At 39.7% G+C, this 26,589-nt stretch overlaps 1 protein-coding gene across 9 annotated transcripts in view; it reads right to left on the reverse strand.

Moving 5' to 3' along the window:
- Positions 1-26,589, reverse strand: part of LOC128701729 (Liprin-beta) — a 144,086-nt gene that overhangs the window by 42,994 nt on the left and 74,503 nt on the right. For 4 of the 9 annotated variants that reach the window (XM_053795612.2, XM_053795611.2, XM_053795609.2 and 1 more), the window contains exons 2-7: positions 25,885-26,220; positions 23,453-24,345; positions 16,614-16,790; positions 13,864-14,022; positions 6,568-6,690; positions 4,219-4,380 (exon numbers count right to left, since the gene is read on the reverse strand). In XM_053795612.2, the coding sequence (XP_053651587.1) occupies positions 4,219-4,380; positions 6,568-6,690; positions 13,864-14,022; positions 16,614-16,790; positions 23,453-24,345; positions 25,885-26,220 (1,850 nt within the window). The remainder of the gene's footprint in view (positions 1-4,218; positions 4,381-6,567; positions 6,691-13,863; positions 14,023-16,613; positions 16,791-23,452; positions 24,346-25,884; positions 26,221-26,589) is intronic. The other 5 variants (XM_053795615.2, XM_070105026.1, XM_053795613.2 and 2 more) reach the window with 4 other exon arrangements.

Below are 26,589 nucleotides of genomic sequence, written 5' to 3' on the forward strand. Positions count from 1 at the left end.
CAGCAATACTTACAAAGTACTGCTGCTCAGAACTTGTTCAGTTTACTTAGGTTTCTAAGTACCCAATTTGTAAGTACTGCTGCTCAGAACTTGTTCAGTTTACTTAGGTTTCTAAGTACCCCATTTGTAAGTACTGCTGCTCAGAACTTGTTCAGTTTACTTTAGTTTCTAAGTACCCAATTTGTAAGTACTGCTGCTCAGAACTTGTTCAGTTTACTTAGGTTTCTAAGTACCCCATTTGTAAGTACTGCTGCTCAGAACTTGTTCAGTTTACTTAGGTTTCTAAGTACCCAATTTGTAAGTACTGCTGCTCAGAACTTGTTCAGTTTACTTAAGTTTCTAAGTACCCCATTTGTAAGTACTGCTGCTCAGAACTTGTGCAGTTTACTTTGGTTTCTAAGTACCCCATTTGTAAGTACTGCTGCTCAGAACTTGTGCAGTTTACCAAAGTAAACTGCACAAGTACTGAGCAGCAGTACAAACAAGTGTGAAACAACCTGTGGCAGGTTTGCTCTCCTATTTATTGTGGTCAAATTTTTTTTAATTATTTCTTTTATTAACACACCAACCGTTTCCCACCGAAAGGGTGGCCAGAAAAGGAAAACTTTCATCATTCAAACCATCACTGTCTTGCCCGAGGCACGCTCACAATACAGTTATAAATATCACTCTTATATGAAACAACTAATCAAAAATTCTTTGGGAATGTGAAAGGCAATAAATAAGTAGCAACTCCTATGGCCAGTTTTCAATTTATGGGTCATGGACTAAGCCCAGAAATCAAGGACACAGAGAAAAACTGCAAATAATCAAATTTATTCAGAGGTTTTCTCTTAGAAAGACAAGAATTTAATTATCCAGCATTTTCTATGAAAAATTAATCCCACAGGGATATGTTGTGTATCTTTATACGTATATGCTTCTAAACTGTTGTGTTCTGAGCACCTCTGCAAAAACAGTGATAATGTGTGAGTGAGGTGAAAGTGTTGAATGATGATGAAAGTATTTTCTCTTTGGGGATTTTCTTTCTTTTTTTGGGTCACCCTGCCTCGGTGGGTCACCCTGCCTCGGTGGGTCACCCTGCCTCGGTGGGTCACCCTGCCTCGGTGGGTCACCCTGCCTCGGTGGGAGACCCCCGACTTGTTGAAAAAAAAAAAAAAAACTAGGAACCCTGAAAGATATGGGAGGCTGGCTGCACAGGGGGGCTCCACTTTACAGTGCTTCACTTTACAGTGCTTCACTTTACAGTGCTTCACTTTACAGTGTTTCACTTTACAGTGCTTCACTTTACAGTGCTTCACTTTACAGTGCTCCACTTTACAGTGCTTCACTTTACAGTGCTTCACTTTACAGTGCTTCACTTTACAGTGCTTCACTTTACAGTGCTCCACTTTACAGTGCTTCACTTTACTGTGCTTCACTTTACAGTGCTTCACTTTACAGTGCTTCACTTTACAGTGCTCCACTTTACAGTGCTTCACATTACCGTGCTTCACTTTACAGTGCTTCACTTTACAGTGCTTCACTTTACAGTGCTTCACTTTACAGTGCTTCACTTTACCGTGCTTCACTTTACAGTGCTTCACTTTACAGTGCTTCACTTTACAGTGCTCCACTTTACAGTGCTCCACTTTACAGTGCTCCACTTTACAGTGCTTCACTTTACAGTGCTTCACTTTACCGTGCTTCACTTTACCGTGCTTCACTTTACAGTGCTTCACTTTACCATGCTTCACTTTACAGTGCTTCACTTTACAGTGCTTCACTTTACCGTGCTTCACTTTACAGTGCTTCACTTTACCATGCTTCACTTTACAGTGCTTCACTTTACAGTGCTTCACTTTACCGTGCTTCACTTTACAGTGCTTCACTTTACCATGCTTCACTTTACAGTGCTTCACTTTACCGTGCTTCACTTTACAGTGCTTCACTTTACAGTGCTTCACTTTACAGTGCTTCACTTTACCGTGCTTCACTTTACAGTGCTTCACTTTACCATGCTTCACTTTACAGTGCTTCACTTTACCGTGCTTCACTTTACCGTGCTTCACTTTACAGTGCTTCACTTTACCATGCTTCACTTTACAGTGCTTCACTTTACAGTGCTTCACTTTACCGTGCTTCACTTTACAGTGCTTCACTTTACAGTGCTCCACTTTACAGTGCTTCACTTTACAGTGCTCCACTTTACAGTGCTCCACTTTACAGTGCTTCACTTTACAGTGCTTCACTTTACAGTGCTTCACTTTACAGTGCTCCACTTTACAGTGCTTCACTTTACAGTGCTTCACTTTACAGTGCTTCACTTTACAGTGCTTCACTTTAGTGCTCCACTTTACAGTGCTTCACTTTACAGTGCTTCACTTTACAGTGCTTCACTTTACAGCGCTTCACTTTACAGTGCTTCACTTTACAGCGCTTCACTTTACAGCGCTTCACTTTACAGCGCTTCACTTTACAGCGCTTCACTTTACAGTGCTTCACTTTACAGTGCTCCACTTTACAGTGCTCCACTTTACAGTGCTCCACTTTACAGTGCTTCACTTTACAGCGCTTCACTTTACAGTGCTTCACTTTACAGTGCTTCACTTTACAGTGCTCCACTTTACAGTGCTTCACTTTACAGTGCTCCACTTTACAGTGCTTCACTTTACAGTGCTCCACTTTACAGTGCTTCACTTTACAGCACTTCACTTTACAGTGCTTCACTTTACAGTGCTTCACTTTACAGTGCTTCACTTTACAGTGCTTCACTTTACAGCACTTCACTTTACAGTGCTTCCCTTTACAGTGCTTCACTTTACAGTGCTTCACTTTACAGTGCTTCACTTTACAGTGCTTCACTTTACAGTGCTTCACTTTACAGTGCTTCACTTTACAGTGCTTCACTTTACAGTGCTCCACTTTACAGTGCTTCACTTTACAGTGCTTCACTTTACAGTGCTCCACTTTACAGTGCTTCACTTTACAGTGCTCCACTTTACAGTGCTCCACTTTACAGTGCTTCACTTTACAGCACTTTGCTAATGCTGCGGTTTTCATTTATAGCAATTCTTCATTTATTCAGACTTCCTACAAAAAATTTTAAGGTAAGTAATGTGTGTACTGTACATGCCTTTTTTTAGGCCTAGTTATATTGTTTACTTAATATATGATAGTGTAAACATGTTATCAGGATTTTATATGCATTTGAAAGTAAAAAAAAAAAGGCTGCTTCAATATAGAGCAGTCGTGCGGAAACTAACTTGCCGTATAAGCGGGACGGGTCTATACCAGGGATGCATCTTATCCTGGGATACACAGATAATTAGGTGAAAAATTATTAAGCAGTCCTACCATAACTCTCAGATAGAGCAAAGATTATCTTACCCTGGTAAAAATTATTTTTTTTTAATTTCAACAAAAAAAAAAAAATCTAATCTGTCATAACCTAACATAGATTTTCAGTTAAATTCCAAGTAATATTTTTATTATTTTTTTTTATTACCATATATTATGCTTTTTCCCCTTAGGCTCAAAATATAACTCTCCACTACATAATCCATTTAATATATTAGAATTTACTCATTAAAAAAGAGCCATAAAAATAAATAATGACAAGTTATTGTTGTATTCTTCAATTTAATATAACTAACATATTTTTTTATTATGTGCAAGTATCAGAAATGATTATACAGTGGACCCCCGCATAACGATTACCTCCGAATGTGACCAATTATGTAAGTGTATTTATGTAAGTGCGTTTGTACGTGTATGTTTGGGGGTCTGAAATGGACTAATCTACTTCACAATATTCCTTATGGAAACAAATTCGGTCAGTACTGGCACCTGAACACACTTCTGGAGTGAAAAAATATCGTTAACCGGGGGTCCACTGTAATCATAACCTTAATTTTTGAAGTGGAAGGCCTTGGTCAGACGATCAAAAGCTCCAGCTGTGGGTCATCATAAGACTAAGACCTGCATCAGGAAACGCTTGTCCTGTTTCCTGACAAACCTTACCTAACTTAACCTAGTCGGGTCATCATCCTGACAAACCTTACCTAACTTAACCTAGTCGGGTCATCATCCTGACAAACCTTACCTAACTTAACCTAGTCGGGTCATCATCCTGACAAACCTTACCTAACTTAACCTAGTCGGGTCATCATACAACTAAGACCTGTGTCAGGAAACACCCGTCCTGTTTTCTGACAAGCCTAACCTAACCAAACTTACCCTAGGAGGCATGAACTGGCGGGCATCATGTGAGGCTACAGGCGATGAGGCAGGAGAGGCAGTGATGGGTTGAGCTGGGGACTTGTTGGGTGAGGAAGCTGGGATGGTGGACAGTGTCGAGATGCTACTCGGTGAGGGAGAGTTGGTCAGTTGCGCTGCAAGCTGAACACTCCAAGTTAGTTCTACTCCACAGTCTACACATTATTCAATGGCACAGTATAAATGACAACTTTGGCTAACAGCACCTGAGGCAGCAGTAGCTTGCCTGAAATGATCTGAATAACCATAGGTTTTCAACATATACTCAAATGTCACCCATTTCTGTATAAACAATTTTTTTTTTCAACGAACCAGCCGTATCCCACCAAGACAGGGTGACCTAAAAAGAAAAGCTCAAGTTTTTCTTTTTACATTCAATAATTTATGCAGGAGAAGGGGTTAATAGCATCTTGCTTCTGGCCTTTTACTCGCCTCTTATGACACACATAGCTTACAGAGGAAGAGTACTTTTCCACTTCCCCGTTGAGGTATAAACCTGTACTGTATTGTAGGTAAGTAAACCCACTACTGATATTAAAAAAAATCACAAGGGCTCCAATGGAAATAAGTCACTATGTCTAACTTTTTTGAGTTATCCTGGAGGGTAATTTACACTATGAATAAAAACTGTGCCTATGTGTGCCTAAATGAACTAACTTACCCTCTTTGTAGAAATTAATAAATGCAACAAAGCTTATTATATTCCTAAAATGGTAATTTTTAGGGACCATTTGTTTTATTTCCCAGTATATACAGTACATACACTGAGGTTTATGGGTCTATTGCTTCTGCATGAATATACAGTAATAATAGCACTGTACAATATATACGTGTACTGTGGTATCTGGGTACCTCTGCAAAGACAGTGATAGTGTGAATGATGGTTAAAGTGTTTCTTCTTTTGCAGGTCACCCTGCCTCAGTAGGAGACGGCTGGTTTGTTAAAATATATATATAGATGTATAATTTTGTAGGTAGTAGGTTGGTAGACAGCAACCACCCAGGGAGGTACTACCGTCCTGCCAAGTGAGTGTAAAATGGAAACCTGTAATTGTTTTACATGATGGTAGGATTACTGGTGTCTTTTTTCTGTCTCATAAACATGCAAGATTTCAGGTACGTCTTGCTACTTCTACTTACACTTAGGTCACACTACACATACATGTACGAGCATATATATACACACCCGTCTGGGTTTTCTTCTATTTTCTTTCTAGTTCTTGTTCTTGTTTATTTCCTCTTATCTCCATGGGGAAGTGGAACAGAATTCTTCCTCCGTAAACCATGCGTGTTGTAAGAGGCGACTAAAATGCCAGGAGAGAGACTAGTAACCCTTTCTCCTGTATATATTACTAAATTTGAAAGGAGAAACTTGCGTTTTTCCTTTTGGGCCACCCCGCCTCAGTGGGATACGGCTGGTACGTTGAAAGAAGAAGATGCATAATTTATATTTTCTCCATGGGAAAGTGGAACAGAATTCTTCCTTTATAAGCCATGAGTGTCGTAAGATGCGATTAAAATGCCAGGAGCAAGGGGCTAGTAACCCCTTCTCCTGTATATTTTACTTAATTTAAAAGGAGAAACTTTCATTTTTCTTTTTTGGGTCACTCTGTCTTGGAGGGATATGGCCGGTGTGTTGAATGAAGAATAATAATTTATATTCTCAAGATGGTACATAAAGTGTTACAAGGAAGGGTGAACAGTTTGTTGACTTCTTATGTAGAAGAAGATACATTTAACCCTTAAACGATCTAAACAAATCGATGTTCAAATTCGTATTGCTACAAAAGTAGATCTACAGTGGACCCCCGGTTAACGATATTTTTTCACTCCAGAAGTATGTTCAGGTGCCAGTACTGACCGAATTTATTCCCATAAGGAATATTGTGAAGTAGATTAGTCCATTTCAGACCCCCAAACATACATGTACAAACGCACTTACATAAATACACTTACATAATTGGTCGCATTCGGAGGTAATCGTTATGCGGGGGTCCACTGTACTTTTTTTTACATATTTTCAAATATAACAAAAAAAAATGTAGATAAAAGTTTTTTTACACATTTTCAAATGTAAAACAAAAAAGTTGATCTATATTTTTTTACATACTTTCAGATGTCGAAAAAACGTATATATACGTTTGGACCGTTTAAGGGTTAAGGAAAATATAACATGAGCAGGAAAAGGAAGATTCCATTTTCCCAATATAATAATAATAACGCTGTAGAAATTTATCGTATTATGCTAATTTTCTTTAAGTCAGGACATTTTTCTTTATAAAAATGTTCACGCAGCAGGACGAGACAATACCTGGTGACTAGGCTGTGGTGAATCTGGTGTGACCAAGAAGGAGTGAACAGGAGTGGATGCTGCTGCAGGCGTTATGCTCCGAAAACTGGAAGTGCGGCCAACACCAGTACCAGACACTATCGGCTGACCATACCACAACACAAATGGTAGAACACATAAACATGCCTCACTTCACATAAATGCACTATTACAAAGGTTACATACAAACAGGGAAGTACATAAGAATGTGAGGCTTACATATAAGAGAAAGTTCCTGTTTAAAGCTACACTATTACAAAGGTCACTCATCACTCACAGGCAGGGAAATACATAAGCATATGAAGGTTACATAAAGAGAGTAAGTTCATGCTTATAACTACACTATATAAAGGTCACAAACGTCTACGATGGGGATGCCCGGGCGTTGTGCATGTGTCTTAATTTCATCCTGTCGGTATTATATACAATTCTTGTACTACTACTACTACTACTACTACTACTACTACTACTACTACTACTACTACTACTACTACTACTACTACCACCACCTCTTCCTGCCTATATATAGCCGTCCTGCTCCACCTCTGTTAGTGTGACTTTGTCAATGGTCCAAGTCGGACCGAAACGTCGTCGTAAGCTTCTCTCTTTTATGTGCGGGTTATTTGTGTATAAAGGTCACTCAACACTCACAAACAGGGAGCATATAGTTATGAAGTTAGGAAGACAAAGTAAGCTACTACACATAACACAATAATAACTCATTATCACAAACATGGAACAAACACATATACAAAAGTGATATAAAAAGAATGACGCAAGAAGCTGCTTAACTGATGTACTCCATTCCAAAATAAGAAAATATAAATTATATTCTATACTTATCTGATATCAATTACATAACAGCACATTAACCCTTACACTGTCCAAATGTAGATCTACGTCCACATGCGGGGGCTCCGAACGTAGATCTACGTCCACATGCGGGGGCTCCGAACGTAGATCTACGTCCACATGCGGGGGCTCTGAACGTAGATCTACGTCCACATGCGGGGGCTCCGAACGTAGATCTACGTCCACATGCGGGGGCTCCGAACATAGATCTACGTCCACATGCGGGAGGCTCCGAACGTAGATCTACATCCACATGCGGGGGACTCCAAACGTAGATCTACGTCCACATGCAGGGGGCTCCAAACGTAGATCTACGTCCACATGCGAGGGGCTCCGAACGTAGATCTACGTCCACATGCGGGGGCTCCGAACGTAGATCTACGTCCACATGCGGGGGGCTCCGAACGTAGATCTACGTCCACATGCGGGGGGCTCCGAACATAGATCTACGTCCACATGCGGGGGGCTCCAAACGTAGATCTACGTCCACATGCGGGGGGCTCCGAACGTAGATCTACGTCCACATGCAGGGGCTCCGAACGTAGATCTACATTTTTTTTTACATGCTTTCAAATGGGGAAAATCAAGGTCGGAGTGTTACGCACATGAACGTAGATCTACATTTGGACAGTTTAAGGGTTAAACTAGGCTTAAACACTTTGAAATGCCATTTGAGGTTCATAGGAACAAAGTCCCAAGGCTGTCTGAACCTAAAAGAAAATTTGAAAAAGATAGAAAAGGCCTAAAAATAAGCTACAAATTTGCTCCAAGAGGTAAAAATATAATTTACAACGAAATATTAACAACAACATTAGATGACAGAAAAAAAAAAAGAAAAAAAATACAAAAATCCAACAACATACAAAAAAACAAAAGGTATCTTACTAGAATATGAAGAACAAAAGCCACAGATGTAAACTGAGTAAAAAACTCTCCCACAGGTATCAAATTTTTTTTCAAAATGATAGACTATTGGGGCAGCAAACAAGACGAGGTAGTAAGTGCTACAACCAATGGAAAATTAGAGAGAAATTATATGACAAGCAGAACCACGAAGAGAGACACCACAAGCAAGAACAATCACATAAACACAATCTTTCTGTATTTTATCCACAGTGGTATATTGCAGACCATTCTGGAGAAATACCCTGACTTTGCTAGCTGTAAATAATGCATTACCATGTGTGTGTGTGTGTGTGTGTGTGTGTCGGGGGGAGGGGGTGCATGCTTGTGTGTGTGTGTGTGTGTGTGTCGGGGGGGAGGGGGTGCATGCTTGTGTGTGTGTGTGTGTGTGTGTGTGTGTGTGTGTGTGTGTGTGTGTGTGTGTGTGTGTGTGTGTGTGTGTGTGTGTGTGTGTGTGCGTGCGTGCTTGTGTGTGTGAGAGTGTGTGGGTGTACGTGCTTGTGTGTATGCATATATTTGTACACTCGCGTGCATGTGTCTGTGCATGCACCCTCTTGTGTGTATGTGTGTGCGTGCATGCTCATGTGCATGTCTGTGCATGCACCCTCTTGTGTGTATGTGTGTGTGCACATGCTCGTGTGCATGTGTCTGTGCATGCACCCTCTTGTGTGTATGTGTGTGCACGCACGCTCGTGTGGGTGTATGACTCACTTAATATTTGTATTTATAACTCATTACAATTGTAACCAAGTGTGGACGTATCAGTGACTCATTACTTTGTAATTTGTTCATGACTGTAACCATGTATAGGAGTGAGGCTGATTCATTACCTCTGTAACTTGCCATGATTGTGACCAGATCTACCTGGAGTTCATTACCTTTGCAACTAGTTCAGCTATCATAACTTTGGGGTCCAGTCCTTGGACCCATTATGTACCTCTGTAATCTTTTGACTACCGCCCACAGGATGGGTATGGGGTGCATAATAAAGATATTAAACTTAACTAAACTTTCTGTATACACCAACACTGCATAAAAAATACAATAGGAGCTTTCCAAACAAGAAATGTGAGCCAAATGACACTAATAAGCATGTACCATGCTAATTATTAAAGTATATCCCCCCTACCTTCTCTAAAACCATCACACAAAGCAGATTGTCCCTAGTGATGTAAGACATCCTTCAACCGTCTAGAAATGATAAACACAGCGTTTCATGGGGAGTAAATTCCCCAACTTGTGAAGAGTGGCCTAAAGCCGTGGGAGCGGACTGATATCCTTCCGTACAAAACTGTACGTCTTCTCTACAAGACTTATTAAAGCCATATAGCATGACCTAATAGAATACTCAAGTCTCTTGTATTCATTATGACTATATGTACTGTTATTACCTTATTAATCTTAAGTTAATTTTAAGTTTGCCCGAAATGCTCTGCATATGTAAGGGCTTTTGTCACGTATACCCAACTATTATACTTCTTTGTGCATACATGTATCATGTCAAAGTAAATATTATTATTATTATTAACATTATTATTAAGCAAATCTCTATTTCACAACCATCAAACATAATGAAACATACACAGTCATCAAATATAATGAAAAATAAGGGTAAGTACATTAATACAACACCACAATCTGAATGGTGAATCTGATCAGGCTGCCGGGTAATGATACACTAGGGTGGTAAAAGCCTCCAGAACAGGATCAGTAAAGCATACATACATGGTCATGGTCTCAGGGTACATTTTTCTTCATAATTCTAGGAACCCAAATCCTGAATACTAAACATGTTTACAGCATTTTTTTACTTTGAAATACATTCCCATCAATCGCAGTTGCTTTACCCACAGTCTCCTGCACCTCTCCCATACTCATGTCTAGCTCTTCCTCACTTCTAAATATCTAGCTCTTCTTCACTTCTAAATATCTAGCTCTTCCTCACTTCTAAATATCTAGCTCTTCCTCACTTCTAAATATCTAGCTCTTAATCACTTCTAAAAGATGTTATATCTCCCTGACCAAAGCATGAAGTCAATGCCTCTCTTTCTTCAACATTTGGCAATTCCTCAAAATATTCCCTCCATCCTCCCACTACCTTCAACTCCCCATCTAATAACTCCACTATTCTGTTTTTAACTGTTAATTAGTTCATTCGTCTAAAGCAGGGGTCGGCAAACTGTGGCCCGCAGGCTGCACGCGGTGCGCAGCAACTTCAAATGTTTATAAATAGTAAAACTTATGAACCCTCATTGTAAATCACTCCAATCACTTATTTATTCATTTAAATTTTATTCATTCATTTATATTTATTTATTAGACGGATTTTTTTCCTTGGGCCCTCAAAAAATGTGTAAAATATACGATGTGGCATCCATAGTGAAAAAGGTTGGAGACCCCCTGCTCTAAATTTTTTTCTGGGAAATGATTCCTTTAAATTTTCCTTTAGAATTTTTCCAGTGGACTATGCAAAATAGATCATAAGTTCTTTTAAGTCAACACTGTTTTTAAGTCAACACTGTTTTAAGTCAACACTGTTTTAAGTCAACACTGTTTTAAGTCAACACTGTTTTAAGTCAACACTGTTTTAAGTTAACACTGTTTTAAGTCAACACTGTTTTAAGTTAACACTGTTTTAAGTCAACACTGTTTTAGGTCAACACTGTTTTAAGTCAACACTGTTTAAAGTTAACACTGTTTTAAGTCAACACTGTTTTAAGTCAACACTGTTTTAAGTCAACACTGTTTTAAGTCAACACTGTTTTAAGTCAACACTGTTTTAAGTCAACAATATTTTAAGTCAACAATATTTTAAGTCAACACTGTTTTAAGTCAACACTGTTTTAAGTCAACACTGTTTTAAGTCAACACTGTTTTAAGTCAACACTGTTTTAAGTCAACACTGTTTTAAGTCAACACTGTTTTAAGTTAACACTGTTTTAAGTCAACACTGTTTTAAGTCAACACTGTTTTAAGTTAACACTGTTTTAAGTCAACACTGTTTTAAGTCAACACTGTTTTAAGTCAACACTGTTTTAAGTCAACACTGTTTTAAGTCAACACTGTTTTAAGTCAACACTGTTTTAAGTCAACACTGTTTTAAGTCAACACTGTTTTAAGTCAACACTGTTTTAAGTCAACACTGTTTTAAGTTAACACTGTTTTAAGTCAACACTGTTTTAAGTCAACACTGTTTTAAGTCAACACTGTTTTAAGTCAACACTGTTTTAAGTCAACCCTGTTTTAAGTCAACACTGTTTAAAGTCAACACTGTTTTAAGTCAACAATATTTTAAGTCAACACTGTTTTAAGTCAACACTGTTTTAAGTTAACACTGTTTTAAGTCAACACTGTTTTAAGTCAACACTGTTTTAAGTCAACACTGTTTAAAGTCAACACTGTTTTAAGTCAACACTGTTTTAAGTCAACACTGTTTTAAGTCAACACTGTTTTAAGTCAACACTGTTTTAAGTCTTGTCATAGCCCTGTCTTGTGATGTTTCCTTTGAAATGGATACATCAATAAATCAACTTCCTTTCACTCAACACAGTACAATACTGTATTAACAAACAGAATACAGCCTCTCCTCACTTAACGACAGAGTTCCATTCCTAAAACCATGTCAGTAAACGAATTCGTCACTAAGTGAGGAGCATACTATAATGGTAGTGGGTTTGTGTCAACCATCTTTGATATTATTTTAATATAACCTTTACATCATTTATAACATTTCTGGTATGTATTTAAATGTTTATACAGCAGCATACTGTTTTTTTATTATTATTAACACACTGGCAGATTCCCACCAAGGCAGGGTGGCCCGAAAAAGAAAAACTTTCACCATCATTCACTCCATCACTGTCTTGCCAGAAGAGTGCTTTACACTACAGTTTTTAAACTGCAACATTAACACTTCTCCTTCAGCATACTGTATATTGTAATAAACAGAATAGAGGAAATCAGCTCTAATATACATTATTTAGGTCAGCATACTGGTCAGAGAGCCCATCGTAAGTCCGAGTCATCGGTAAACAAGTACGTCACTAAGTGAGGAGAGGCTGTACAGTAAAAGCAACATATACTACTTTAACACACAAAAAGCAGTGAGGTTAATGTCACAAAATCAAAAGTGTTAGGTAAAAGGGCACAAGTGCAACTAATGTGACATTTTATTGTGGCAATATTCCACTCTCCAGGAGCTTTGTCACACTCCTGGAGAGTAAAACATTGCCTGAACACATTGTCGATAATTCTACCAACGTTAATACAAAGTCAAAAGTGTCTAGACATAAGCGATTTTTAACATAAGCTAAAGAATTTTGCTGAACGACATTCTTATGGTTTGGTAACTTTAAGAGGCATGTGAGTTTCCCTGTCTCCTAATATCATGTTTATTTTTCCTCTGTAATCTACCTTATCCATAATTACTAACACATCTGCTTTGTCTGCTCAGCTCAGACCTATGCAACACAACTGTTCTCAAAGATTTGTTAAGTTATACCATGAATTAAGGAAACATCCTGGACTTCACCTTAGGAAACAAAGCGATAGTAATTACCATGAATTAAGGAAAGATCCTGGACTTCACCTTAGGAAACAAAGCGATAGTAATTACGGACAAGGTAGATTATAGGGGAAAATAACGTATTAGAAGACAGGGGAACTGACATGCCCCTTAACCCATAAACGGTCCCGGCAGATCTGCATTCACATGTGTAGTGCTACAAAAGTAGATCTAAGTTTTTTTTACATATTTTCAAATATAATAAAAAAAAAAGTAGATCAAAGTTTTTTTACACATTTTCAAAAGTAGAAAAACAAAAAGAAGATCTACTTTTTTTACATACTTTCAAATGTTGAAAAAACGTATATATACGTTTGGACCGTTTACGGGTTAAAGCTTAACAACTGAAAGAGGGTCATTCACTGAATTACACATGCACAACACCAATGCACTGCATATTAGTGGCTTTCTTTCGTGCCTAACAATATTTTATTATATGTAAGGCACATTAATTGTACAGTGAATAAAAGAAAGTACTGTATTATTTTAATGAAAAATATTTCAATTAGTAGACTAGGGAATAAGGTAAACTCTGTGTATATACAATGAGATATACAACATGCCTTGGTGTATATACAGTGACTTTGATTAGTGTTATACAGATAGATGTATATATGTATACAGTGGTACCTCGGGATACGAACAGCTAAAAACTCGAACAATTATGTAAGTGTAGTTATGTAAGTGCTTTTGTAAGTGTATTTTTGGGGGTCTGAAATGGATTATTCTAATTTACATTATTCCTTACGGGAACAAATTCATTTGGTATCGGCACTCGAACAGCCTTCTGGAACGAATTAATTTCGTATCCCGAGGTACCACTGTATTACTATTGACACCACATTAAATACTTAATGAAACACTACATACAACAAAATTACAGCACAAAGCTTGTGACATACATGGATCTACAGGGTAATAATGTAGTGAGTGAGTAGAATTTACATTATTACACCCACCTGCGCTTTCGCATGATCCGAGTGATGATCTGAACGTCGAATTTTTTCTCGAAGATCAATATTTTCTCGTTCGTACGCGGCTTGACGGAGCTTCAGGGTGCTAATTTCACTTACTAGTTCTAGACACTGCGTCTCTAAATTCGATCTACCCATCACTTCCTTTAAAAATATAAATATATTAAAAAAAGCAATCAAAGGTTCCCTGAAAATTAAAAAAAAAAATTTTTTAGCATGCCAGATACAAAAAATTTTCCTTTAACAATATGCAAAATAACCACTGTGAAAAGTGGTTATTTTGCATATAAGCATAAGATATCACTTAATAAGTGAGGTGATATCTCAGTTTTATAAGCCTTCTGCTGTCCTATTATTTTTACAGATACCTGATAATGTGAGAAATCACGAAAGCACTCGGAAATTCACTATTTTTTTCCTCAGTGGTTACTTTTCATTTAGCAATTTATACAGGAGACAGAGTTACTAGCCCCCATGCTCTTAACCCTTTATAAATTGGTAGGTTGAAGGATTAAGTAGTGTCAGTATAATACATTATGTTTTAACCCTAACCCTTTCAGGGTCCCCAAGCCCTCTCCCAGACTTGTTCTCAGGGTTGCCCAAATTTCAAAAAACAAAAATTATTTTTTCTTATGAAAAGATAGAGAATCTTTTCCCGATCATAATGACACCAAAAGTATGAAATTTGATGGAAAACTTGCGAAATTATGCTCTTGCGAAGTTAGCGGTCTCGACGATGTTTACCCATCGGCGATTTTGCCCACTTTGAGCCCTATTTTCGGCCAATTCCAGTGTACTAGTCGACAAAAATCATAACTATTTCGCTAGAACTCTATTTTTTCTATAGAATGAGTGCAAGAAACCACCCATTTACCAATTTCAACTATCCAGTACAATGGTCAGAATTTAGCAATTTTACCAATTTGACACAAATTTCAAAAGATGCCAATTTCCAAATAGGGTCCAGAATAAGAAAGACATTCCTGGCACTAAAATAACATTTCCTCTGTTCATTAGTCACGTCCCCATGCCCCTCTTACATTCTTTTCCTTTCCACTTTGAATTTTTATTCTCACAAAAAATAGAAGATTTACTGTTATGCAGACTACTGCATTAGTGTAGAAATGATATAAATGATATTGGCGCACTTGTGAAAGAATATTAGACTCACCAGTTGACATGTATTGGATGCTTAGCATGATTTGTTTACTTTTGAACTTTGGTAATAATCGAACATTTCTGCTACTTTGAGCTCAATTTCAAGGTACTTTTCACTGTAAAACCAGTCAAAATCATCTAAATTTTTGTAATATGTCTTCCATTCTATAAAATGAGACCAAGAAAACTAGAATACAACAATAAATACCATACGAAAATACAGTGCAAAGTCGCTGTTTTAATCCAAAAACACGGTCAAAGTTTTTTTTTTTCTCATTATTCACTGTGTGCTGCAGAACTTTTTTATACTGTGCACACTGACCACATAGACCCATTCTTTCATATGTAGGCCTACCAGCTTTCTCTCACTAGATTTGAGGGCGCTAGAATTTAGGAGTACTAGTACGTCAAAAACCCTGGGTCGTAAGCCATACTAGTACGTCCGAAACCCTGAAAGGGTTAAACTGGGTTTTTTTATTTGAAAATATGTAAAAAAAACGTAGATATACTTTTGGAGCACTACGCATGTGAACGTAGATCTATGTTTGGACAGTTTAAGGGTTAAAAGTGGTATTGAAGTACAGTATGTACTTGCAAAGCTGCCGCTAACACAGCTTTCTATGTACTACAGTGGTACCTCGAGTTACGAACTTAATTCGTTCCAGAAGGTTGATGGAGTGCTGATACTGAATGAATTTGTTCCCATAAGGAATAATGTAAATTAGATTAGTCTGTTTCAGACCCCAAAAATACACTTACAAAAGCACTTACAAAAATACACTTACATAATTTTTCAAGTTAGGAGCTGTTCGAAACTCGAGGTACCACTGTACTAACTTAGGTAAACTAGTCAGGTTTAGGGAAAATTTATAATGTCTTATAAAAATTCACCCTCCCATCCCAAAAATAATACTTAGATCAACATAGTTTTGAGTGACTTTCTACTCCCTAAATAAATTTAATTAAGATTACTTATTTAGGGAGTAGAATGACTCTCGAAACTCATCAAATGTATATCAAGGTTTCAGAATGGAATATTTGTAAGGTTTTATTGGAAAACACACATGAGCATTCATATAAGGGATAAACCACATTGGTCTTCACTGTGTCTAAAATATTTTAGCTAAAAATGGTGATCCTGTAACATACATGGGTGTTTAAGCAAGAGAGAACCATGCCAGTCTTAAGTGTCTTAAACATTTTAGCCTAAAATATCACCTAGTGACACGTGAGAAGTGCGTACACAAATAACCCGCAAAAGTTGGACCGAAATGTCGTCATAAACTTCTCTCTCCTAAATGCGGGTTACAGTAGGACCTCCGTATTTGTGGGGTATAAGTTCCAACAACCTGCCGTGGATACCGAAACCGTGGATAGTAGCTAACCCTATGAATATATATATATATATAAGCCATTTTTTATTTACATACATACCTAATATAAATTTTAACTAATAAACTAAGCACAATAAGTGGAGAATTATAATTTTTTCACTGACAGGCAGCAGTTCACATCTTCTCTTAGACATCTGTACCACAACCAGTTTAACTTAACTTTTAATCGTGTTTTTAACTTACTTTTTGTAGCTGCTCTTCAGTCTTCTGTAGCTGTGCTTTCTTCTCCTCAAGCAGGTTCTCCAAGTCTGCTATCTTCTCTGTCTGAGCCTCGACTTGTTGAGTGAGGACAGTCACCTGTAGCTGGAGTGAGTCCTTATCGCCTTCAAGACGGTTAACTCGTTCCTCCAGAGAACTGCCCTGCAACCACCACTCAAATAATTAATAATAGAAAAATGAAACGGTGGAAAATATTTTGAAAGAACACACTACTAACCACAAAACGGGTGGTCTGGAAACCCACCCGTTTTGAGTCGTAAAAACCTACCTGTTCTGTGATTAGTTTGCAATTGTGTTATATTTTGTGAGTCATACCACATTACTAAAGAAACACAACAACATATGTTGCAATTTAGTAACAAAAGAATAAATCTGCCAGTACTTCAATAGATTATTATGAAAACAACATAAAACAACATACATAAAGAGTATTATTCAAAAACAAGAATTCAATAAAAACTGATCATTGGCACAAATGAACCTATATGGAAAAAATTAAGGAATAACAGGTACTGTATATTTTGGTCTACCAATGAGGCAGAGAAAGTCTAATAAACCCTCGAAGTTAGTCGCAGGTTTTCACAATGGCATACCAAAATAAACAATCATCTCGTCTGTTCCATTTTTCCATATGTATTTATGTATTCCAAAAATGATCACTTATATATTAATTAATGGTTTATTCATCATAAAGAGAATACATATGAAGAAAATATGAGAAAATCAGTCTAGAGTATGTATACCCTCTGTTTGGAAGCATGTATTCTTAACACACATACATAGTGTACACACAGTGGTAGACCTACATGTTGGTGCCCTGAAGCTTGAACTATTATGGGGGGCCCTTCACAACCAGCAATGGCTAGCATACACGATACTTTAATAGCCTTTTAGTTTTTATTTTAACTACAGCCTCTCCTCACTTAGCGATGTACTTGTTTACCAATGACTCAGACTTATGACAGGTTCTCTCACCAGTATGCTTAACTATATAATGTATATTACAGCTGATTTCCTCTATTCTGTTTATTACAATATACTACTGTATAAACATTTAAAAATATACCAGAAATGTTATAAATGGTGCAAATGTAACATTAAAACAATATCAAAGATGGCTGACACAAACCCACTTAGCGACGAATTCATTTACCAACGTGGTCTTAGAATGGAAATCCATCGTTAAGTGAGGAGAGGCTGTATTTTGTATTGAATTACACTATATTATTATTACTTTTTAAAAACCCCTTCTCATACAACAGACCGAAAATTTTTAAGCAATGTGGACTAAAGTGGCTTCTGGGGCCCTTTCAGAATTAGGGGCCATGAAGCTTAACCTTCATTAGTCTCGGTAAATCCATCCCAGAGTACCTTCCACACAGTGTACACCCTCAGTGTGGGACAATATACCTCAACACTATGTATACCCCTCAGTGTGGGGTATACACAGTGTTGGGGTACACATCTTACAATCTCATAGTACACACACTACAATGTGTATACCCCTCAGTGTAGGGTATACACAGTGTTGGGGTACACACATTACATTACTGGTCACTTACAGTAGTACACTGTAAGAAAAATACCAAAAATTACAGGTACAGACATGGATAAAAGTTCATGCAAAACACATTAATAAAAGTGCATTACTTATGTTGTAATAAAAGCACAGCAAACTACAATAAGCTATAAAAGCCTCATGCATAAATGATGCTATTTTTTCATACATACCATGAAGGTCTAAAAAAATTCCATCTAAATTATACAAACACAGTATGATGATTCAGGGATATATACACCAGGAGGTGTATGTCTCTTAGTATGCATACACCGAGAGGTTTATATCAGTGTATACACAATGAGTATTTCAATCCCTATTTTAGGGATTATTCTTGACTGGTAGTGAACAGGTAACATGCAACCTTAATGACCTTCTTGTGGTGGATAGGTTTTAAACCCCATTAACAACCACTTGAGTGGAGAAAAGCAGAGAAACTGGGTTTATAAGACATATAGCAGCTCAGGCTTTTTCAAAGACAACGTTTCGCCCTATATACTGCTTTAACATGACTATACAGTATCTGCACAAACATCGTATATACATAAAACAGTATAGCAGTCATGGAGAAGCTGGTCAATGTTTTGTTTGTAGATTGTGTACAGGCCTGATAAAGGAATATCTATGAGAAAACGTGGTCTAATAAAAACATACGTTGGGCAAAACCTCGAAAAACGTAGTTTAATAAAAGACAAGTTGGGCGAAATGTCGTCTAATGAGCGACTCGTTATGTTACACTCGTAAAATTCATACTTTCAACAATAGTGAAAAAAAAATACACGTCGCAGAGCAAGCTTCCAGGACAATGCTTTCCTCTGTGTAGAGCTTTATCGAGCAAAATGTTATCCCAGAGAAAGCAACGTGGTAACCTTATATTTTACGAGCCATGCAAGTGCATGATAATTGTAAGCACACAAGACAGAACTGACATTCACGGCTTAGTTCTTTTATATAGGCATACATAACTAAATTACCTCCATATAACTAAATTACCTCCGGTAAAAAAAAAATGGAAGTTTCTGTTAAATACACACATAGTAGACTAATAAAAGGCAAAATAAAAGCCGTGAGCCTATCAGACTCTACAAAAAAATGGGCTTTTGTTACACACGTATTACACAGGTGAATAACAAAAAGGTTTGAGAGTGCTTCAGAGACTTTTAGAAATGCCTATTATGGACTGGAATTATCAATGAGTTTATACACTTATTTTTTTTGGCCATACATCAAAATTAAAACATATAGGAGACACAAAGGGCATAAATGGTGTGGTAACAGCACAACCAGCATGGAAAAAGCGAAGGCAAGAGGAGGACTTGACATTTGGGTCTCGTATTCAAGTGGTGTTCCTAAGGGCTTTGATTACCTCCCATTCCCCAGGTCCTGTATGATTTTTAGGGTTTCAGTGCTCCTCCATGTATATACAGTGGACCCCTGGTTAACGATATTATTTCATTCCAGAAGTATGTTCAGGTGCCATTACTGAATGAATTTGTTCCCATAAGGAATATTGTTAATTAGATTAGTCCATTTCAGACCCCCAAACATACACGTACAAACGCATTTACATAAATACACTTACATAATTGGTCGCATTGGGAGCTGATCCTTAAGCGGGAGTCCACTGTATATATATTAATAATAAAGAGAGAGCCAGAGCAAAGGACATATAGTACCTCACCTCAGCTTCAGTTTCACCTCTATCTACTGGGATATTTCATGCCGTATATTAGCATCTGACACTATAATTCACCCATGTTTCCCTGAGTCAAGCTTATACTTTTCAGGGTGACCAGCCTGTAGGCTACTTGCTAGCCTTAAATAATACACTAGGAGAGTATACAAAGCAAATGTAATTCCTCACTGTAATGCACAGTATATATACACTGCGAGGTATGTCAGTGTATATACACTGATTACTTCAATCTCTATTCTAGGGATGTAGGTATTCTTGATCTGTGAACATATGATAGGCTGTTTTAATTACCCTTGTGTAGCAGATAGGCTTCAAGTCCCATTAACAAAGCAACACAGGAACATGGGCTACATGACTTTAACTGGCTAACTTAACAATATACTTAAAAGCTAATATAGTCAGGAAACATGGCAGGCATGGTGCATGCCTGCCAGTCAACATGCACACAATTATTGAGTCATGGTCGCTACAATGCCATCTACTTAATTTGCTTACTAGCACTAACATGAACAAGTCTTGCAGATACACAAGGCCAAGAAAGGGGAGTTAATAACATGGACATGTTAGTGTATCCCCCCCCCAGTAGAGCTCGCCGAGTACCCGGCGCCTTACTCTACCACACCATTAACGCCACAATACACCACTCACACTGCCACAGCACACCTACCCTCAATTCTGACCCATACGGGTTTACTGCTCTATGAAATACAACAATCTATAATCTAATTTTTTTTACAGCAAACAAACATAAGTGTTTTGATGGATAGTATACAATGTGTCCGTGAATTTGTTCTCAATGATACACTACTGTCCGAATAACACATAATAATTATGGTTTCCCTGGAAGAGCTGGCGTTTAAGAAAAGTTATATATAAATAATTGTATTGTTGCAGGTTGCAAAAAAAATATTTAAAAGAGGGAGGTACATGGGTGAGCCTAAAGAATAGATGTATGGTAGGTACATGGGTGAACCTAAAGAATAGATGTATGGTAGGTACATGGGTGAACCTAAAGAATAGATGTATGGTAGGTACATGGGTAAACCTGAAGAATAGATGTATGGTAGGTACATGGGTGAACCTAAAGAATAGATGTATGGTAGGTACATGGGTGAACTTAAAGAATAGATGTATGGTAGGTACATGGGTGAACCTGAAGAATAGATGTATGGTAGGTACATGAGTGAACCTAAAGCCTAGATGTATGGTAGGTATATGGGTGAACCTAAAGCCTAGATGTATGGTAGGTACATGGGTGAACCTAAAGCCTAGATGTATGGTAGGTACATGGGTGAACCTAAAGCCTAGATGTATGGTAGGTACATGGGTGAACCTAAAGCCTAGATGTATGGTAGGTACATGGGTGAACCTAAAGCCTAGATGTATGGTAGGTACATGGGTGAACCTAAAGCCTAGATGCATGGTAGGTACATGGGTTCATGTAGAGGGCTCATGTAGAGGGTTCATGTAGAGGGTTCATGTAGAGGGTTCATGTAGAGGGCTCATGTAGAGGGTTCATGTAGAGGGTTCATGCAGAGGGTTCATGTAGAGGGTTCATGTAGAGGGTTCATGTAGAGGGTTCATGTAGAGGGTTCTTGTAGAGGGTTCATGTAGAGGGTTCATACAGAGGGTTCATGTAGAGGGATCATGTAGAGGGTTCATGTAGAGGGTTCATGTAGAGGGCTCATGTAGATGGTTCATGTAGAGGGTTCATGTAGAGGGTTCATGTAGAGGGTTCATATAGAGGGTTCATGTAGAGGGTTCATGTAGAGGGCTCATGTAGAGTGTTCGTGTAGAGGGTTCATGTAGAGGGTTCATGTAGAGGGTTCATGTAGAGGGTTCATGTAGAGAGCTCATGTAGAGGGTTCATGTAGAGGGTTCATGTAGAGGGTTCATGTAGAGGGTTCATGTAGAGGGTTCATGTAGAGAGTTCATGTAGAGGGTTCATGTAGAGGGTTCATGTAGAGGGTTCATGTAGAGAGCTCATGTAGAGGGTTCATGTAGAGGGTTCATTTACAGGGCTCATGTAGAGGGTTCATGTAGAGGGCTCATGTAGAGGGTTCATGTAGAGGGCTCATGTACAGGGTTCATGTAGAGGGTTCACATAGAGGGTTCATGTAGAGGGTTCATGTAGAGGGTTCATATAGAGGGTTCATGTAGAGGGTTCATGTAGAGGGTTCATGTAGAGGGTTCATATAGAGGGTTCATGTAGAGGGTTCATGTAGAGGGTTCATGTAGAGGGTTCATGTAGAGGGTTCACATAGAGGGTTCACGTAGAGGGTTCATGTAGAGGGTTCATGTAGAGGGTTCACATAGAGGGTTCATGTAGAGGGTTCATGTAGAGGGTTCATATAGAGGGTTCACATAGAGGGTTCATGTAGAGGGTTCATGTAGAGGGTTCATGTAGAGGGTTCATATAGAGGGTTCACGTAGAGGGTTCATGTAGAGGGTTCACGTAGTAGGTTCATGTAGAGGGTTCATGTAGAGGGTTCATGTAGAGGGTTCATGTAGAGGGTTCATATAGAAGGTTCACGTAGAGGGTTCATGTAGAGGGTTCATGTAGAGGGTTCATGTAGAGGGTTCACGTAGAGGGTTCATGTAGAGGGTTCATATAGAGGGTTCACGTAGAGGGTTCATGTAGAGGGTTCATGTAGAGGGTTCATGTAGAGGGTTCACGTAGAGGGCTCACGTAGAGGGTTCACGTAGAGGGTTCATATAGAGGGTTCATGTAGAGGGTTCATGTAGAGGGTTCATGTAGAGGGTTCATGTAGAGGGTTCACATAGAGGGTTCATGTAGAGGGTTCATGTAGAGGGTTCATGTAGAGGGTTCATGTAGAGGGTTCATGTAGAGGGTTCACGTAGAGGGCTCACGTAGAGGGTTCACGTAGAGGGTTCACGTAGAGGGTTCATGTAGAGGGTTCATATAGAGGGTTCATGTAGAGGGTTCATGTAGAGGGTTCATGTAGAGGGTTCACGTAGAGGGCTCACGTAGAGGGTTCACGTAGAGGGTTCACGTAGAGGGTTCATGTAGAGGGTTCATATAGAGGGTTCATATAGAGGGTTCATATAGAGGGTTCATGTAGAGGGTTCATGTAGAGGGTTCATGTAGAGGGTTCATGTAGAGGGTTCATGTAGTGTGTACATGAACCCTGGCTACAACAAACTACTCTCCTTCAACTATTTAGATCTGCAATATAACGACGACTTTTACCACACAAAAACATTACATTAACATTTAAACATCAACATTATGGCTAGAATTTACAACCCACAAATTGGAAATGAAGATGAAGAGAAATATTGAATATTTTAATAATTTTATTGAGGCACAGGTACACATGGTGTAAATTATTTAGGATAATAACTCGAAAAAAGGTCAAAGGTACTTAAGTTCTTAGGTTTCATTTGTAATTTGCGGGTTAGTTGTGAGAAGGATAATGATAGGCAATTTTAGATACAAATTTCTGTCTTTCATGACTGAACCGATGGCTGTATGGGCGTGTGAGTGTGGGTATATGGGCGTGAGTGGGCATCACATGGACCACATACCGGCGGGGAGTGGCAGCTCCATAATGTGATGTAGTCAGTGTGGAGGCGGCGGTGTGGGCGGCTACCTTGGGGGGTGTGGAGGATGGAATGGTTGAGTCCACCCACCTTGGCAGTGCTGGGCAGGGCCAGGCGGGTATTGTTGCAGTAGTCGTGGCTTGACAGTGAAGTTAACGACCCCAATTGGTGGTTGTTTCTACAGCAACATGGCGATGACCTTCCACTATCGGCTGACCCGTGGCTTCTGATCCTTCGCTCCCGTGATAGTTCTCGTGGAGGTTGTTGGTGATGATGGTGGTGGTGGTGAGGCTGGTGAAGGTGAGCGTGTTGGAGACCCTCATGGTAGCTATGACGGTGGTGATGGTTTCGTTCATCGCACGAGTCGTAGCCGGGTTCATCCTCGTCACACCAACATGAGGGACATTCACAGGAGTGTTGAGGTAGCCGTGGCGTGACGTGATGGTGGTGATGACTGTGTTGGTGGAGGCTAGACACAGAACCTCTTTCACACGAGGAATCTCTACCGCTACGCTCTACTGAAGAGTCTCTAGAGCGTCTGTAACCCGTCAGGTCTCGAGAGGGTGAATACAAACGATCCCGGGTACTGTCCCTGGAGGCTCTTAATGCTTCCCTTATGTACCTATGAGGAACCAAATCTCCCGCTTCGAGCGTGCGAGGTCTTGGTACAGGAGGAGGTCGTGTATACTGACGGTGACGGTGGCTAGACACACCTTCCTCGCCTGACTCAGGAGGCGTGGTCAGAGTGGATCTCTGTGAGTGAAGACGATGATCTGGAGGAGTGGAGAGACGAGTGACGTGGCCCTCTAGTAGGCCAGTCAACATAGGGGACCCTCGAACCCATTCAAAGTCCTCATTCCCTGAGACTGACGCTTCGCCTGTAGGAAGGTACCATTACAGTCATGTGTGTACATCCTACGTGTGTGTTTGTTGGTGAGTGTAAGTTTTTGTCCGCTAGTGTAAGTGGCTCTTTATGAGTGTGTCTGTACGTAATGAAAAGCTTGAGGCACTTATGCAATATTTGGAAATGCTTGAGGAAACATTTCGCTAGCCAGTGTCTTCTTCAGTCTAATACATAGAAAAACGGTGGGAGATAAGGTGTTTGAGGTAATCAGTCCCTCAGCCTGGAGACTATGTGCTCAGTCCATCAATCTTGAAGACATCGACCTCAGGCTGAGGGACTGATTACTTCAAACTCCCCCTCGTCTTCCAACTTTCTTCTGTGTACTGGACTGAAGAAATCATTGACTGGTGAAACGTTTCCTCAATAATGATACCCAAGTGTTGCAAAAGTGTTTCTTCAACTTGTCGGATTTGTAAACAGTACAATAACACGTATAAATCATGTCCAGAAATATTAACCTCGACCATCCAGCATCCTCACACTTCTTCACATAAACAATAAATCCCACAATATCATAGCTGCCACAATTCCCACCTAACCAATAATATGAAAAACTCACTTATGACTTGTGTGTCCCGTAGCTGGATTGCTAGCTCACTCAACACGCACAATGAGGTTCGATCCCCGGTAAGGGTGGAAACACTAGGCCGTGTTTAAGACACCTGCTGTCCCTGTTCACCTAGCAGTAAAATATGTACCTGGATGTTAGTGGACTGGTGTGGGTGGCATCCTGGGTGTTAGTGGACTGGTGTGGGTGGCATCCTGGGTGTTAGTGGACTGGTGTGGGTGGCATCCTGGGACAAAACTGACCTAATTTGCGGGAAATGCTCAGCATAACATGGGACTTTCTATATAGTAGTATGTCACTGATGTCAGCTATGGTCTGTATACCTTGTACATGTACTTGTATACCTTGTACATGTACTTGTATACCTTGTACATGTACTTGTATACCTTGTACATGTACTGGTAGTAAATAAAGATTATTAACTAGGCTGTCTCGTCACTAAAATAATAATAAAAGAAGAAGAAGAAGAAGAAGAAGAAGAAGAAGAAGAAGAAGAAGAAGAAGAAGAAGAAGAAGAAGAAGAAGAAGAAGAAGAAGAAGCGGCGGAGGCTACGTGGAACACAGGGCAATACCAGAGGTATAGAACAAGGTACTAACAAAGTGTGAAACACTGGAGGGAAGGACTGTGGAACACTATGACTGGAGGGAAGGATTGTGGAACACTATGACTGGAGGGAAGGACTGTGGAACACTATGACTGGAGGGAAGGACTGTGGAACACTATGACTGGAGGGAAGGACTGTGGAACACTATGACTGGAGGGAAGGACTGTGGAACACTATGACTGGAGGGAAGGACTGTGGAACATTATGACTGGAGGGAAGGACTGTGGAACACTATGACTGGAGGGAAGGACTGTGGAACACTATGACTGCAGGAGAGGGTATAAGAGAAGGTTTAATAGTGAGGTGAGACAAGATGTCTACAATGTTTAATGTTGGTCACCTTTCATAGGTTGAGAGGATCTTCTACGTCGACGTCTAGCCGAGTCCTCTGAGGTAGCGCCTGAGGACACGTCTGAGAGATCCTCGGAGTCCTCGTGACGGGAGGAGGAGGGCAGGACTCCCCCGGCACAGGAGCCGTAGCCCGAAGAGGTGGAGGAGGGGAGAGCCGTAAAGGAGCCACCAAGCCTGGTAGCCAGAGCTCCGTAGCCTGTCGAAGTCCCAGCCAGGCGGGAGGTGGAGCCACTCAGCCCACTGGAGGAGGCCAGGAGGCGGGGTGTGGGCGTGGGGTGGGTGTGGGCGGGGCTAGCACGCCCACTACCTCCACAGCCACCCTCACCTGTATATATGCCAACTGTCACAATCTACCACCTCCATTTGATTACATAAAACACACACACACACAGGCCATGAGCTGTGAGTCGACCCCTTCAACCACAAATATGTGAGTACCGGGGCCAGGAGCTATGACTCAGCTATGACTGCAACCACAAACAGGTGAGTACACACACACACACACACACGTTGTTTCACTTGTAGGTAGAAGGCCCCGAGTTCTTGTTAACTCCAGACATAATATACCAACAAGACAGTTGCAACTACGGAAGTACCAACCATGGACCTCCTAAACCACACCCCCGGCCGGGATTGAACCCGCGGTCATAGAGTCTCAAAACTCCAGCCCGTCGCGTTAGCCACTAGACCAGCT

This window comes from Cherax quadricarinatus, chromosome 96 (genome assembly GCF_038502225.1).
Source record: "Cherax quadricarinatus isolate ZL_2023a chromosome 96, ASM3850222v1, whole genome shotgun sequence".
NCBI lineage: Eukaryota > Metazoa > Arthropoda > Malacostraca > Decapoda > Parastacidae > Cherax > Cherax quadricarinatus.